Raw genomic sequence first — 16,135 nt, 5'->3', positions numbered from 1 at the left:
CATTCACACACTGGCGATGGCAAGCTACATTGTAGCCACAGCTGCCCTGGGGCGCACTGACAGAGGCGAGGCTGCCGGACACTGGCGCCACCGGGCCCTCTGACCGCCACCAGTGGTCAGAGGGCCTGCTTGACAACTGCGGTGTCAAGTGATGCGCTTGAAAAATTTGGGCGCCTAACTTTTAGGCACACCAGTGCAACCGTGACAAAAAGTTAGTCTAGAGCCCTGCTCTCATGTGCTTTTATGTATGCTAGGGCACGCTCCCAATGAGATGACAGAGGGTGTCCTGGGGGGGTCTCCTACAAGAGGTGACCAGGGCATAACTGGTTTCATGGACAGTCTGCAGCGTAACCTGGTGGTGTCAGATGTACCTAAACAAAATTTCCCATAGCTGTTCTTTTGAATTTAGGTCAGTCGGGCGTTGGGGGCCAGTATCAGTTTCTTCATCCTCTTGGATCTCTTGCTACATGAGGCCTGGCATTGTGGTTCACCTGGAGGAACCCCGGACCCACTCGGTCTATTTTGTCACGGAACTGGGTTTGCGATCCAGTGTTTTGTGTGTTTTCGTTTTATTCTTTGATTATTGTTATTTTCACAGTGTTTCCTGGTTTATTTTGAAAGAGTTTTGTGTGTCTTTGTCATTGTTTTTTGTTTCACTTCCTCTGTGGCGTCATTATGTTCGTTCTAGTCAGCTGTTTCCCCTGTGTTTCCACTTCTTCTGATCACCTCCTGTGTGTATGTAAGTCCCCTGTCTTCCTTTGCTGATTGTCAGGTTGTCTGTTTACCATCCACGTCTCATCTTAGTATTCATAGTCTTCATTGTGGTTTCATAGTTTTCACTGTTTTCATAGTTAGTATTAGTTCTTTCCAGTTTAGGTGTTAGTTTAGTTCTCGTCACTGTTCATGTTGTTTGCACTTTTCGTCGTCAGCCCTAATGAAGGCTCGCTTTTGTTTCCTCGCTCAGTGTCTGCATTTGGGTCTATATTCAAAACACACCGGCGTACCCCACTGTGACATATTTATTGTGTTCAACAGACTCAATAAACTGATTGGCAAAGCCAGAAATGATGTGGGGATGGAGCTGGACTTTCTTACTGTGGTGTCAGAGAGGCAGACGCTTTCCAACATAAGGACAACGCTGGACAATACCTTGCACCCACTCCATAACGTGCTAGCTAATCACAGGAGCACATTCAGTGAGAGACTGAGATTACCCAAATGCACCACTGAATGACATCATATTTTTACTGTTTTACTGTCACTCAAGTTCATATGTGTGTGAAGGTAGACAAACAAATACTGCTGGCAATACAGTGTTGATCAATTATTAGTAAACAGTACAAACATAAACAAATTATTTTTTAGTTTGCTTTACACATTGTCCAAACATGGTTTTTGAATAGTAACTTTAAAAAATTAAGTCTCAGCCTACACATTTCTCTCAATTGTCCCATAAGTTTGAATGAGTGGTGTGTGATAGAGACACGGCAGGTCCAGAGAGTGTTAGGCAAAGCCATCGTTATTGCACACTCGGCTGCACCTCTCAGCTGTCAGCCGCACATTCATCACACCACAACTCACAACAACCCCTGCTTCCCCGTGTTTTTAACACGGCAGGCGTGATTGCGGATGCCGTGCAGGTGGGTCCGCACGGCACCACTGACCATGCCTCACCACAGATACTATGTCATGAAATATGGAAGTTTTTAAAGCATAGAATGAAAATTACAACAATCTAAGTTTAGTTTAACAGTCAAGCCAAGGACAATGAAGTATTCATCCATGGGAAATACACCAAGTCAAATTTCTCACGGTCAAAAAGTGGGTAAGTATATGTGTGTGTTCTTGTTGTTGTTGTTGTTATTGGTGGTGATGGTGAATGGGGTAAGGTTGGTAATGATATATTTGATCACAACCTTAGAATCGTTTAGGAGCCCACTTTGCTGACTTGTTAATTTCAGTTGTCAGACCACATCCTTTCAGCTCTCTGTATAAAGCTGAGCGTCACGGTTTCAGTGCATTCAACATCTATGAGAGACAAAGGGCAAAATGTTCTGCCAGAGTTATTTCAGTGTTTTCGTTTCATGCATGCTCCTCGTGATCATCCAGCCAGGTGATTAATATTTTATGTGGTACTTTAATTTACCTGTAGACAATTTTCTCATTCATTTAAATAAGCAGAATGCATACTCGGCATTACAAAAGCAGTTGGTGAAGGGTATTTGTTTCACTCATCTGTTTTTGACTGCATCATCTGCTGAATTTGTTATGTGATGGATATTTTCTTTTTGTTTTAGGTGGTGGGTCTGAGATTATTGGAGGGAAAGAAGTCGAGCCACACTCGTTGCCTTTCATGGCCTATGTGGAAAGCAAAAAATCTTTCTGTGGAGGGACGTTAATCCATCCACAATGGGTCCTGACAGCTGCCCACTGCAAAGAGTAGGAATGCTTCACAATATTGTAATATTTATGTTTAACTGACGGTGTGAACGATAATACATAAAGAGATTTCACAAGAGATCAGAAGGAAAAAGTCTTTATTATAATTATTAATGTAAAAATTTTTGTTATTTTTTTATTTATAGATTGTCCATATTCTTGTAGTAATTAATATCTTCACAGAGAATTTTGCACTAGTCATTGTCATTTTTTTTTTTTTTACATTTTTTAGAATTTCTTCATTTTCTTATCATAGATACAAATCAAATTGGCATCAAACATATTGTCTGTTGTTTTTATAGAAAAGCCTGTAAAACACAAGTAGATTTGTCTGCATTGCACATAAATATTGATGTTGGCCATAATCCAAATGAGAAAAAAAAAGATTAAATGTTTATCTAAACAGTGTAGTAATCACTGTTTAGAGACTGCACTCAGAAATTTCATAACTGCAAAATGTTATATCGTTGAAATTCTTTATTCACCTGGAGGAAGACACCATGCAGCTTTATCTATGTCTCTAAAATAACCATAACCCAACTATATACAATAATACACATATAATGAAATAACTGTGCAGCTATGATAATGTTATAATTGTTTTATTTAAAAGGGTTAATCTGACCTATTAATCTTTTTTATAAGTGAACTTTCACTAATACATTTTTTTTTTCTTCTACAGTATGAGTAAAGTGACGCTGGGAGCACACTCGATCAAGAAAAAAGAAAAAGCTTCTAAGCAGGCCCAAAAGGTTGATAAACGTTTTCCTCATCCTGACTATTACCAGGGATCCAGGGAGAATGACCTCATGTTGCTCAAGGTAAAGTGATCATTCATTGTCTGAAACCAAGTTTAAAAAAGATGCATTTATGTGAATACGTTTGTTTTTAATCTTATATGATGTATTTCTGTGTGTGTGTATGGATAAATCAATAAATCACTGTGCCTATTTATACATTTTCCAAGCAAAATGTACAAATATGTCACGGCAAATGGATCCGACTCAGGCTCAGACTGGAATCACAAGTTAGCAGTTCTTTTATTTACACAAAACACCAGGTGCAGAATATATATACAGATGGAAGGAAAGCCAGGGGTTCCAGTGGTCTACCGGGTAGGTTTAGGGGAGAGAATCAGATCCTTCTCACTCGTTCGCTCTGTTTGAGACTTCCACATGCACGCCACTCCAAACTGCCAATATCCACGTTTAAGTTTCCACGGTTCAGGAAGTCTAAGCACAGAGAGACGAAAGTCACAAATAGGTTCATACACAAGCACACTAGAATTCACCGAGCTGGATTTACACTAACGTATCAAACTCAATAGTCCAGCGATGAGGAGCTCAGAGCCACTGCCTTAAGAAGTGGCCCGAGATTAGGAGCAGGTGCGTGGTCCAAAAGCAGAAGCTTGGAGTGAGCTCCACCCAGGCAGAGCAGTGAGAGAGCAAAACCAAAACACATGTAGCCTTGCGGGGCCGACCATGACAAAATAAATGAGTGGTGTTTCAAGACTGTAGCACAGTGCTGTATATATACAAAATTTAAGGCCAGCTCTCTAAAGTTAATATAGTCATTATCAATATCTTTCTTTTTAATTTTGTTTCAGTTGAAGAAACCAGTAAAGCAAACCAAGACAGTACAATGGCTCCAGTTAGCCAGAGTTGTCAAGGACCCTCCAGCTGGAAGCAAGTGTCTGGTTGCTGGATGGGGAAAAACTGAAAACAAGAAAACATCAGATGTTCTCCTGTCTGTCAATGTGACTGTGGTCAGTAGACAGACATGCAACTCTCGTGATTATTACAACCACAACCCAGTTATCACCAGTGACATGATATGTGCTGGTTCAAATAGTGAAAAACAGGCTGATACCTGTCAAGTAAGTATATAGAAAGTATGTAAGGAAGTAAATATCTATATTAAAATATCCATCCAACTCAACACCTTTTTGTTCTTTTGTCAGGGCGATTCAGGAGGACCTTTTGTGTGCGATGGCGTGCTGGTTGGCGTCACTTCTTTTGGAAGAGGTTGTGGTAGCATTAAAAAACCTGGAGTCTACTCGTTTCTCTCAGAGAAACGGCTCAAGTGGATCAAAAAAACAATGCAATCCTCAGAAATGTTATAAACCCACAGGTGTCAATCCATACAAGCTGAGCAAGAAGCAAATCTTTTCTTTGATATTAAATGTCCATGCTTTTAATGTAGATTGCTTACTTGACCATTATCCATTTTATCATTTCATATTCTATTTTCTGATATTTCAGTTTCTGTTAGCTTGATGAAATTCTCTTTCATCTATGAAAAAAATTTTTTGAGCATGCTCTTTTATGTTGATTTTTTATTCCATCTATCTTTGCTTAAAAAAACCCATAAGTTTGCGGGGAAAGCCTTGTGGAGGAGACATAAGGACCCAGAATGCAGGCAAGGCTGAGATGTGAGTGAACTTTGTTGCAGGAGAGTGACATACAACCAAAAGTGAGGGTGCAAAAAAACAGAAGTAAGAAAGACTCTCAACCGAGAAAACTAATAAAACAAAACTCAAACCTAAATTTGCAGGAGAACATGGGGAGAGAAACACAGAATGAAGCAGGGCAGTAAGACAGCATGGAGGAACACAGACAGACCAGTAACAAGCAGGATAAAACACAGGGTTTATATACAGACAGGAGCGATCAGGGAATGAGAAACAGGAGGGAGACACAGCTGGGGTAAATTATACATAACGAGAAAGGGGAAGCAAAACTACACTCACTGCATGTAGGACGGGGACTATCAAAATAAAACAGGAAACGAGACAATTAAAAAGACGAGGACTTGACACTGAGAGACAGACTGAAAGAATATGGAACACAAGGAAGACAGTGACTTAAACTAGAAACCAGAACAGCAAATAACATCAGGAGAACACTGGGAAACACCAAGGACCATGACAATAAGATATTTTTATTAACCTTCTACTTCATAATATAGCTGGAGGCATTCTCTCTTTCTTTCATTGTTTGTAACTCTGTCGTCTTTTTACTCCTATACATACACCACAGCAGACAAATGCTAGGTTTCTATACAGGAAGAGTGCACAATTTCCCCAAAGCCCACTAGACTATGACTAGGACTAGGACTTACTCAGCGTGCACATTTTCAGAGGACATGCCAGTACTACGTTCATGATCTATATATATCATATATGCCCCAACACTCTTTCAATTATCATTTCAAGGCCTCTTTTTTTTTTTTCCAAATAACACAATGTAGTTATTATTCATTATGATACATTTGACCACAGGTGTTAAATTAATATTCAAGGTTTTATTGTTTCATGTGTGGTGCAACACCATGTGATACATAGCTACTAATCAAAAAGTGATGTGTTATGTGGACCCATGAATATAAGTATTGATACATTTGCAGAGGAGCAGGACAAGTTGACTGCAGTAGAGAGCAGCACAATGATAATTTTATTCATAATAAAATCGATTTTGACAGGACCTTTCTAAACCAAAGTTAGAAGGTGCTTCACTTAATTTACCAAAAACTGAATTAAAAACATTATGAAGAAAATTAAAATTCATAACACAAGAAAATACACAAACAAAAAAAGCAAATACAAAAAAAGATGAAGAAAGCAGGGAAGAAATTTTGAGATGAGAAATATTCTACAAAAGCCAATCTCTACAGGTGGATTTTTAAAATTTGATTTGATTGTTTTCCATATATGTGTAACTGACTGTGCTCACCTAACAGTAAGAGGATGTTTATGCCACAGTCTTTTAGCTATTAGAGTGAAAGCACAGTCCACCTTTGCTTCAAGTATGTGAACTGTCCAGCTGTCCAGTTAGAGTCTGTTGGTGATAGCGACCGAGTTGTGGTCAGATGTCTACGCAAAATGATTGTGGGCAATAATCTCAAAGTAATTTGGGGCTTTTTAAATAAAATATATTTATATTAGGGGCTTTTAAGGAATAAGGTGCTGTTAAAAAAGACCAGTTGAAGACATGTAGTAATTGTTCTCAGATCAGATTTGAATCCAGTCTTCTGTATCAATCTTTTGGCAAACAGGCACTGTTTATCTTGCTAAAGTGGCAACCTATTTTTTGAACTTATTATCATTTCTTTGAATTTGTCTTTTTCTAGTATAAAATTATTTTATAGCATATATTTTATGATATTTTAGTTTTTGTTCACATTTTTTATTTATCTATTTATAAACTCTGTACATGTTAGTCCTTTCCACTTCAGGTATCAGATGGCACAAACATTAAGAGGAGTGATCCCTTAAAAACCATTTTAGCCTCAGACACAGTCACTGTAATTGTTGACGCATCATTGTTTGGCATTTTTGCTGTTGTTACTGCAGTAACTGCATAAAAGTGGACGCACATAGCTTCCAGACTTGAAAGCCAATCCAAAAGTGCTTCAAACCTGCATTTTTTCTGATGGCCAGCAGGCAGTGACACCTTTGTTTACAGGGGCAATTATCAGTTTGTTAGTGCATATATATATTCTTAAATTCCTGTATATTTTGTTATACTTTAAGGATGTTCAGTTTATTAGACTGAATCATGTTGGAATGAAACAAAGTTGTCATGTTTTCACCTGAATTTTATTTTACATTTGATTAAAAAAATATTTTTTCCAATTTGAATGTAATACATCAGTAATGTATGAAACATATACTATTGTATTACATGTATTAAATGTATTACATGTGATGTGTAAAACACGTACTCCACATGTAATGTGAAACAGTTGTCACAGGGTGTTCATTTCAGTCATCTGTTCTTGAATTCATCATGTGATCATTTTGTTATGTGACTGGATATTTTCTTCTTGCTTTAGGTCATGGTTCTGAGATTGTTGGAGGGAACGAAGTCGAGCCACACTCACTGCCTTTCATGGCTCGTGTGAGAAGTGCTCGATTTATGTGTGGCGGGATATTAATCCATCCACAATGTGTCCTGACAGCTCCCCAATGCAGAGAGTAGGAATGTTTACTTTCTTAAAATTTCAAAATATTGCAATATTTATCTTTAACTGACTGTGTGAAAGATGATACATAAAGAGATTTAACAAGAGATCACAAGGAAAAAGTCTGTAAGATATGAGTTGATCTGACAGCTTGGCAGATTAATGAAAATAGCAAACACAAAATAATCTTCTTTAAAGGTATTTTATTTTACATTTGGTTCAGAACTGGAATAAGAAAGTAGATACTAAACTATGTCAGTTTATTTTGCCCAGAATCTTTTCAAGCATCATATAAAATGCTTTATTATAATTATTAATGTAAAACTTTATTATTATTTTTCTATTTAACCTTTATTTAACCAGGAAGATCCCATTGAGATTAAAAGCCTCTTTTTCAAGGGAGACTTGGCCAAGATAGGCAGCAGCAAGTGTCTCACAGTTACAAAAATTACATAATTAAACACACATGCAAAAATAAATAAAAATAAAATTCAAATAAAATAAAATAAAAATGACAAACAATCTAATTAAAACACTAGCATGTTATGGACTTGGCCTCAACGATTCTTAGTTTTGATTTAAAAGCACTAAATGAAATGAATTCAGTCATTTTCCAGTGGTCACGCAGTTCGTTCCAAACCAAGGGTGCTAAATGGAAAAAAGCTCTTTTGCCAACTTCAGTTTGGGCAAATGGAACAGAAAACAACAAGTAACCTTGCGGATGAAGAGAATAACACCCAGCAGCTTTCATTGCAAGCAGGGAACATACACAGGAAGAAGCGTGATACACAGTACCAACCATTTGAAGACATTGAGCAGAATCATTCATATATAGAACATCTCCATAATCCAGCACAGGTAAAAATGTTGCAGCAATATGCATTAAATGAAACACAACTTACTTTTGAAAATAAAAACTCAGTTTAAACTTCAGTTTTTTAATGAGATTCTCTATATGTGGTTTGAACGTGAGCAAGTCATCAATCAAGCTACGCAGATATTTATACGTGTGAACCAACTCTATTTTATTACCTTCAAGAGTGGTTACTTGAAGAAATCGTTTGGGCCCATTTCCTTGATTTAGAAAACAACATGAGCTGTGTTTTGCCTAAATTGAGAACAAGTTTAAGCTGAAGTAATGAGTGCTGGACAGTAAAAAAGGCTTTCTGTTAGGAATGAAAAGCTTCATGTCCTGTTACAAATACATTGGAGGATGTACAACAGCAATGATGCATGTAGACTGTGGACCATCTAAGGCTGTACAAACCTAGATTGGCAAGTAAGGCTCCAGCCAGAAGCTCAAGTGCTGGTGCAAAGCAGATGGCTTCTGCTAGCAACACATGCACCGATGTGGTGTAGAGGGCTTGAGTCAACAGCACAGGGCCCGATGTGATGCAGATGAGCTTCTGCTAACAGTAAAGTAGCTGGTTCCAACTAGTGGCACACGTCTTGGTGTGGTGCAGATTGCCTCATCTAGCAGCACTTGCCCTGGTGTGATACAAATGGGTCCAGCAAGCAGCAAAGGCCTCGGTGTGGTGTAGATCAGCGGTCCCCAACATTGTTTGTGCCACGGACAGGTTTATGTCCAACAACATTTTCATGGGTTGGTCTTTAGGGTGATGAAGATAGATAATTACAACAAAATAAAACCAGTACTGGTACCAAAAAAAAAAAAGAGAGAAGATTTATTCATAACACGGGAAAAGACCCAGGGAAACCGAGCTAACGATAAAAACAATTAAAAAAAACATAATGATAAAAACTGATAAAAACCCTGAAGACCATCAATTTCACACCCGAGCCTCAACTCTCACAGCTCGGTACCAAACGACTCACTGACAAGTACCGGTCCGTGCATTGGGGTTTGGGGACCGCTGGTGTAGATGAGAACGTGTTGAGATGGCCTCAGCGCGCAGCACAGGCCCTGGTGAGGCTCAGATGGTTTCTGCTCGCAGCAGAGGCCCTGGTGTGGTACAGACAACTTCTAGTAGTAGCAGAGGCCCCCCAAAATAGGCCCCTTTCCAAAAATTTACAGGATAATTTAAAATACCCTTAAAAACCTTGTTGGAAAAAATGAAAATGCATTAGAAATAGTAAACAAAACAAAACAAAAAACAGCAACAACAAAAACAAATTCAAAGCAGACATTCAACAAGGAGACATGCTGCTGCCATCTCAGTCTGCTCATCTCCGACATATTTAAAGCTACAATATCTATTCAATACATCACAGCTACATACACATGAAATATGTAATAGATTTCATAATCTAAAACATTTTATAATATTGAAATTTTCATTTAGTTGTGGGAAAATATCTTGAAATTCATTTAAGGCTCAGTAACAGTGCAGGGGAAATTTTCCAAATATGATGAAGAAAATGTAATTATTTTATGTTTGTTTTACACACTCCTGATCCATTACCATTTTATATACATGAACTGTTTTTGTTTACAGTATGACTCAAGTGATCCTGGGATCACACTCCTGCAGGAATGGGGAATGTGATTCTCGGCAGGTCAGAGAAATTGAGAAACAATTTCCTCATCCTGACTATGACATGCATTCAATGGCAATGACCTCATGTTGCTCAAGGTAGGTTAATAAATCACTGGTCTGGGTCTTCCTGATACCCAGCCGCTGACAGACCTCCTTGAATACCACAGCCTCAAAATTCCGGCCCTGGTCGCTGTGCAGTTCCTCCAAACCGACAAAACATCTCGCTCAGCGGTGGTAACAGCACTCTGGTCAGGGACTGCATAGGCCTCAGGCCACTTAGTGAAGTAGTCCATGGCAACCAGGACGTAGCGGTTCCCCAGGATGTCCACTCCAACCCGCTCCATGGGAGCCCCCACCTGATACTGTTGCAAGGGGGCATGAAAGCGTTGGGAAGGCCCTTTAAGAGCCGTGCAAGCACCGCACCAATGGACATGGAGCTCTACGTCCTGGCGACACCCGGGCCAGTAGAACCGAGACCGAAGTCGCCGCAGAGTCTTGGTAACCCCAAAGTGTCTTGCCCCCGCCGCACAATGGACCAGCTGGAGGACCCTGGACCACAACTGTTGAGGTACCAAGAGCTGGAAGACCTCATGGTGACCCCCGGGAGCCTGCCAACGGCAATAGAGGAGGCTGTTCCGCTGACTCCCATCAGCAATTGGAAGTACTTAGGGCCAGAGAAAGGTGAGCTCTAGTGTTAGAGAGACTTGTTGGATTGCAGCTAGTGAGCTGTGTGTTTGGTGATTGATTGCTCCTGCTCTGTGGAGAGGAGTGTGTATGTGTGCGTGTGTGCACGTGCCCGCATGTTACTTACTTTTCAGTTTATTGACCAACACCTGAGTTTTGTTTTGTTGCTTCAAAAAGTGATAGTGGCTTGTCTGTCTCCTTTAGTTATTAGTTATTAATAGAAACATTAATAAAACTCTTTAATTTAACGATTCTGCCTCCCGGCCTCCTTTTTTCAATCTGGACAGCTTTTGTTACTTTCCCTCATCCCCTATACCTTTTTTAGGGGAACGTAACACAATTACAAAAAGAAAGTCATCAGTTGCCTAGTACAGCCATTGACCGCCCTACATTCCACCGTGTGTGCCCAGGGAATGCTATAACCTGTATGTACGGACTTTCGAATATCCACAAAGAAGTCCCACTCACATCCATCGTTAGCAGTATAAACTCAGCCACTTACAACAATTCCAAGCACCGCGGCACCATTCTAGCTCCCCTTGTGGGGAACACAGCCCATCACATCAAAACCTCTACTGACTTCACCAACAAGGTCAAAAAACCTACACTGGATCCAGGTAAAATCAAATTGTCCTTTGATGGGCTCTCCCTTTTAACTTGTATCCCTAAAACCGAGGCAGTGCAGACTGTGAGAAAACAACTACAGCTCCTTAGAAAAGAGGACCAACTTTACCCCTGATCAGATTTGTACACTGTTAGGCCTTAACACCGCATGAAGCTTATGCGTAAGTTCAATAAAGAAGATCTATGGTCACATCTGTCTGCTTCCAGGTGTTGCTAGCTAAATCAAAACTTCACATCACTTCCACTTTCCCATAATGTCAAACTGATTGTGACATCACTCTCGCCCCTCGTCCTCTCTTGTCCCTTGCTATTTCACCCTTGCCAGCCTCTCTTGTCCCTCTCCCTCTCTTTTTCCTCACTCTGTCGCTCGCCCTCTCTCTCACCCTCGCTCTCTGTCCCTTGCTCTCCTCCCTCTGTTCCCTGGGTTTTCTTCTGTCTGTGTCCCAGTGTGTGTTTCTCATACTTCCTGTTTTAGTTTGACAGTCTCTTGTCCTTTGTGTTCCAAGTTCAGTTGTTCTTCCCCTGTGTCGTTAGTTAGATTACGTTCTAACTATCCATCTATTCCATCAGTCACGACTCCCCATCGTGACTGATGGAACTGTGGGCAACAGCATAGCAGGCCCAGCAGGCGTGACAACCTCAAACAGAGACGAAGCAAAACCAGCAGGCGCAGGGACTGCTGGTGGAGACTTAGCTGCCCCGGCTGCAGCATCCCGGAGAACTCCAGCAACTCCCAAGCTTGGAGTGCCTCCTTGGCCTGGTCCAGACAGCTGAGCAGCCCCCAAGTCAAGAAGATTGCCAACTCTGGACTGCTGCAAAGAATAGCGCTTATTTCCACCAACTTAGCCTGTACATCCAAGGCTTCAGAAACACGCCTCCAAAGGCACATGAGGCGAGCGATGTCTGCATCCCAAGCAACATCCGCAGAGACCACACCCCTGCCACACATCCCCACCTGAAGCCGGGGCCACATTCAACCAAACACCGGCCACCCGTGTGACAACCTCCCCAAAGTGTGTAGCTTTGCTCTCAGGTTCAGCATGTACTGAATTTCATTTTTTTTCAAGGCTCGAACCTCCCAGTTTTCTTTAATACGGTCAAGCATACCCCTCGACTTACTGGCATACAGTAATTCAAAGGGAGAAAATACTGCGGGGGCCTGGGGCACCTCCTGCACTGCAAACAAAGGAGGGTCTAACCAGCGGTCCCAATTGTGTTCATCCTCGTGAATGAACTTACAAATCATGGACTCTAAAGTCTTATTCAGCTGCTCCACCAGCCCATCAGTCCGCGGGTAGTAGATGTTGGTCCAAACAGATTTAATCCCCAGTAATTCATACAGCTCTTTTAGTGTGCGAAACAGGAACAAAGTGCCCTGGTCAGTCAGTATTTCTTTCAGAATCCCGACTTGGGAGACATCCTCAAACAATATCTGAGCCACACTCTTTAAAGAGATGGTGCACAGCGGCACTGCTTCCGGGTATTGCGTTGCATAATCCACCAGAACTAATAGCTGCGTGCACTCTGGTGAAATGGCCCGATGAGGTCCATACCAATGCGCTCAAATGGGATCTCCATTAATAGTAACGGGTACAATGGCACTTTTGGAACAGCTGGCTGGTTAACCAGCTGACACTCCGGGCATGCCCAGATGCCCAGCCAATAAAATCGGGCCATTATTCTCTCCAGAGTATTATCTCATCCCATATGCCCTGCCATGGGGTTGCAATGAGCCGCCTGGAAATCCTGATGGCTTTGTGGCACCAACAACTGGGTGTATATTTCATCAGTGCGAGTGTCACGGCACACTCAATACAGCTTATTAGAATGCATCAGTTTCCATTTCTCTAGTTTGCTGACTCATGGTGAAACCACATCTTTTGGGTTTCAGTGAATTCAACACCTGATAAACGAGAGATAAGAAAAAAAATGTTCTGTCCGAGAAATTTTGATGCCTTAAATACCTTCTCCAGGAACAAAAGGCAGTACACAGCTGTTTCACACCTTAAGGTTCACACTCCCTTGCTACCTACCAGAGTCCTCAAAGAGACAAAAGACTCTTCCTGTGGAGTTGTCTGCTTCCCCCAGCTTCCTTACTAGACCCCCACCATTTGTCTTACTGTATGAGTGTGAGACATGTTAAAATCCAGTGGCACCAAGGTATCATACAATAAAATAATGTGATTAATCCATAAGTAAAAGAAATTCCTATACATGCCCCTTCCTGATTTCTTATGTTTTAACATGTTTGTTAAACTTACATGTTTCCAATTTCAAATGTTAACACAGATGTTCAGAGTAAATACAGATTGTAGTTTTTTAAATGATGATTTCATTTAGTTTGGGGAAACAGCTCTCCAACTTTACCTCATGTAGAAAAAGTCATTTCCTTCTAAACCTAATAAGTGGTTTTGTCATCTAGCAAGAACTGCAATCAAGCATTTGCAATAACTAATAAAAAAAGCACTTGGGACAGTTGTGTTGGTGACAGCTTTTGTTATAATATCAGTAATATTTCTATGAATATGGGATACTGTTACATGTTTGCATAGACTTTTGTGAAATATGGAGACACTCCTGGCATTATATGAACAAAGTGAGACTCATTTTTTAGGGTTCGTGGAGATGAGTGTGAAGATCCAAACAATCCCTGTCAGTGATGGAGAAGCTTTGATGAAAATATTTGGTAAAAAGTTCACCAGCATGAAGGAAATTAATTCAAACTTTCCTTAGGAGGACCCCAGCACGCCTGCTTAAAGAAAAGTAAGTGTGGCGATGTTGATGCTTGCAGCGACTGCTGTATAGAGGTCATCCTGCTACACATGAAACACATCAGAGTCATAATTGTTATTTGTTTAGTAGAACTGTGCAACACAAGCACTTAGTTACATTTTTCATTGTATCCAGACACAGTTAGAGACACATCTACAGCAGCATCTCTGTGCAGGACAAACGACAGTTGACGAAGAAAACATCAAAAACTTCACTTCACTCCTCTACAATACGTTGGTTCCTTTGTTTAAAAGGCCAAAATGAATCGAGGGAGAACGAGAAGAGGATCGGCGAGTGCTTCACCATACAATACAGTACAGCTGATTAACCTGCAAGAAGAATTTCAAATGATACAGGCTGAAAATGTCAAATTATAAGAAGAGGCAGAAAAATCAAGAGGAGAAGCTACAAATTCAAAGTTTGAAACTGAAGTAGTATTGCAGGAATTACTGCATGTGGGTCTCAAACTTAAGGAGAGAAAATGGGAAAACAACAGGCAGAAAACGAGAATGAAAACATGAAGAAAGAACTGTTGGAAGCTCAAAAACCATTGGAGGAAGAGAAAACCACAGCACAAGAAGCCAAAAATAAATATCAAACTGCAAAGAAGGAGGCAGGAAATGTGATTCAGGAATTACAGGAGGTGCAGGAAGCTTTTGAAGAGGAAAAAAGGAAAATGCAGTTGGCAACACAAGAAGCTGCAAATGTAATGGCTGAAGGTGAAAAACTAAGGAAGGAATTACTGCATGTAAAGCAACAACTTGAAGAGGAGAAAAAACATAAACATGAGGCAGAAAATGAGATTGAAAATATGAAGAAAGAATTGTTGGAAGCTCAAAAAGTGTTGGAGGAAGAGAAAATTAAAATACAGGAAGTAAAGAAAGAAATGGAAGATACAAAGAGTTACACTCAAAACATGAAGAAGGAACTGATGGAAGTGCAAGAAGAACTTGCAGAAGAGAAAATTGAGGTGAAGGTGTTCAAGAAAGAAATGACCGGCTCTGCGGTGACCAAGAAAGACTGCAAAGACGCACTTAAAGAAATACGAAAGCACAAAAAGGAAGCTAAAGAGCTCCTCAAACAGAGAGGGAAACTGGCCAAACAGCAGCTGAAAGAAAAAATTAAAGATGCCGAGGAGCAGCTCAACAAAACCTTAAAAGAACTGAAGGCAAAAGAAAAAGAAAAGAAAGCCGAGGACAGGAGGGGATTCTGGAGCAGACTGCTGAGAAAGAACTGACCCAGCAGCATCAAGTTGGAGGAGATCAATAGTTTCTTCCTCCTTCCCCCTCTCTCCACCTTTCTTTCACCCCATCCTTCTTCTTGGGACGTTTGTTTTTTTTTTTAAAAACTCTAATCTAAATACATGTACTGAAATACACAAATAAAATTGCCATAACTTGACCTCATGTTGCCTGCTTCTTTTCTTGTGTGTCTGTGGATGTAAAACAGTAACACACTTTCTGCTCTGTGTCTTTAATTGTAAATAAATGCAATATGTTTCCATTTCAAAATGCAGTGCCAAAAACTTCTGCTCTAAATCTTTTTTTTTAGCAAAAAGCTTTTTTTTTGCTTGTTGTGGAAGTTTTCCATTTAAATAAAGCCTGCAGACGAGCGGTGAGCGGTAGCTAACATTCTTTAATCAAAACACACAAAGAACAGACAACCAAGCTTGATGAAGTCCTTGCACGACCGCGGGACAGACAGTCAGCAGAGTCTCCCTGAGCCTAGCATGGCTCTCAGTTAATGATTTCTCTGAATTGTTGTGTTTCCATCACAGAAACGCCATACAGCATATATCTGTAATGAGATTGGTTCACAAGGTTAAACTTATTTCCAAGTTTCTCTAATCCACATGAGGTCAAAAATATACATACAAACTTAAATATATGTACATGCCCCATCTCGACAGGATGGCTTTGGTAGTCATCAGCAAGTTTCTGACATTATTTTGTCTCAATAGGTGTCCTGTTTTCTTGGCAGAACTGAAAGACTTCATTTAAACACAACAACATTCAACATCTGGTCAAAAAGCTAAGAAGAAATGGCCTGCCTGAGGAATTTCAGTGTTTTCATTTGATGGATGTTTCTCTTCATCATCCAGCCAGGCAAGCTGGCTGTCTCATCCTAAGACAGCTGGGACAGGTTCCACAGCACAT

At 40.4% G+C, this 16,135-nt stretch overlaps 1 protein-coding gene across 1 annotated transcript; it reads left to right on the top strand.

Annotated features, from left to right (window-relative positions):
• Positions 1–2,049: 2,049 nt before the first annotated feature.
• Positions 2,050–4,713, top strand: LOC113034146 (granzyme A-like). Its single transcript, XM_026188500.1, has 5 exons — positions 2,050–2,113; positions 2,298–2,439; positions 3,122–3,260; positions 4,046–4,315; positions 4,400–4,713. Exons 1-5 carry the CDS (start codon positions 2,050–2,052, stop codon positions 4,559–4,561), a joined length of 777 nt encoding a protein of 258 aa, XP_026044285.1. The 3' UTR covers positions 4,562–4,713.
• The last annotated feature ends 11,422 nt before the right edge of the window (positions 4,714–16,135 follow it).

Source organism: Astatotilapia calliptera, chromosome 12, assembly GCF_900246225.1.
Source record: "Astatotilapia calliptera chromosome 12, fAstCal1.2, whole genome shotgun sequence".
NCBI lineage: Eukaryota > Metazoa > Chordata > Actinopteri > Cichliformes > Cichlidae > Astatotilapia > Astatotilapia calliptera.
The sequence above is the reverse complement of the archived record's forward strand: the minus strand, read 5'-3'. Positions and strand labels throughout refer to the sequence as shown.

Excerpts from the sequence above, each read along its gene's own strand:
- LOC113034146 (XM_026188500.1), top strand. The coding sequence starts at position 2,050 with ATGTTCTGCCAGAGTTATTTCAGTGTTTTCGTTTCATGCATGCTCCTC. Across the intron at positions 3,261-4,045 it reads ATGACCTCATGTTGCTCAAG|TTGAAGAAACCAGTAAAGCA; the intron begins GTAAAGTGATCA and ends ATTTTGTTTCAG. Across the intron at positions 4,316-4,399 it reads AACAGGCTGATACCTGTCAA|GGCGATTCAGGAGGACCTTT; the intron begins GTAAGTATATAG and ends TTCTTTTGTCAG.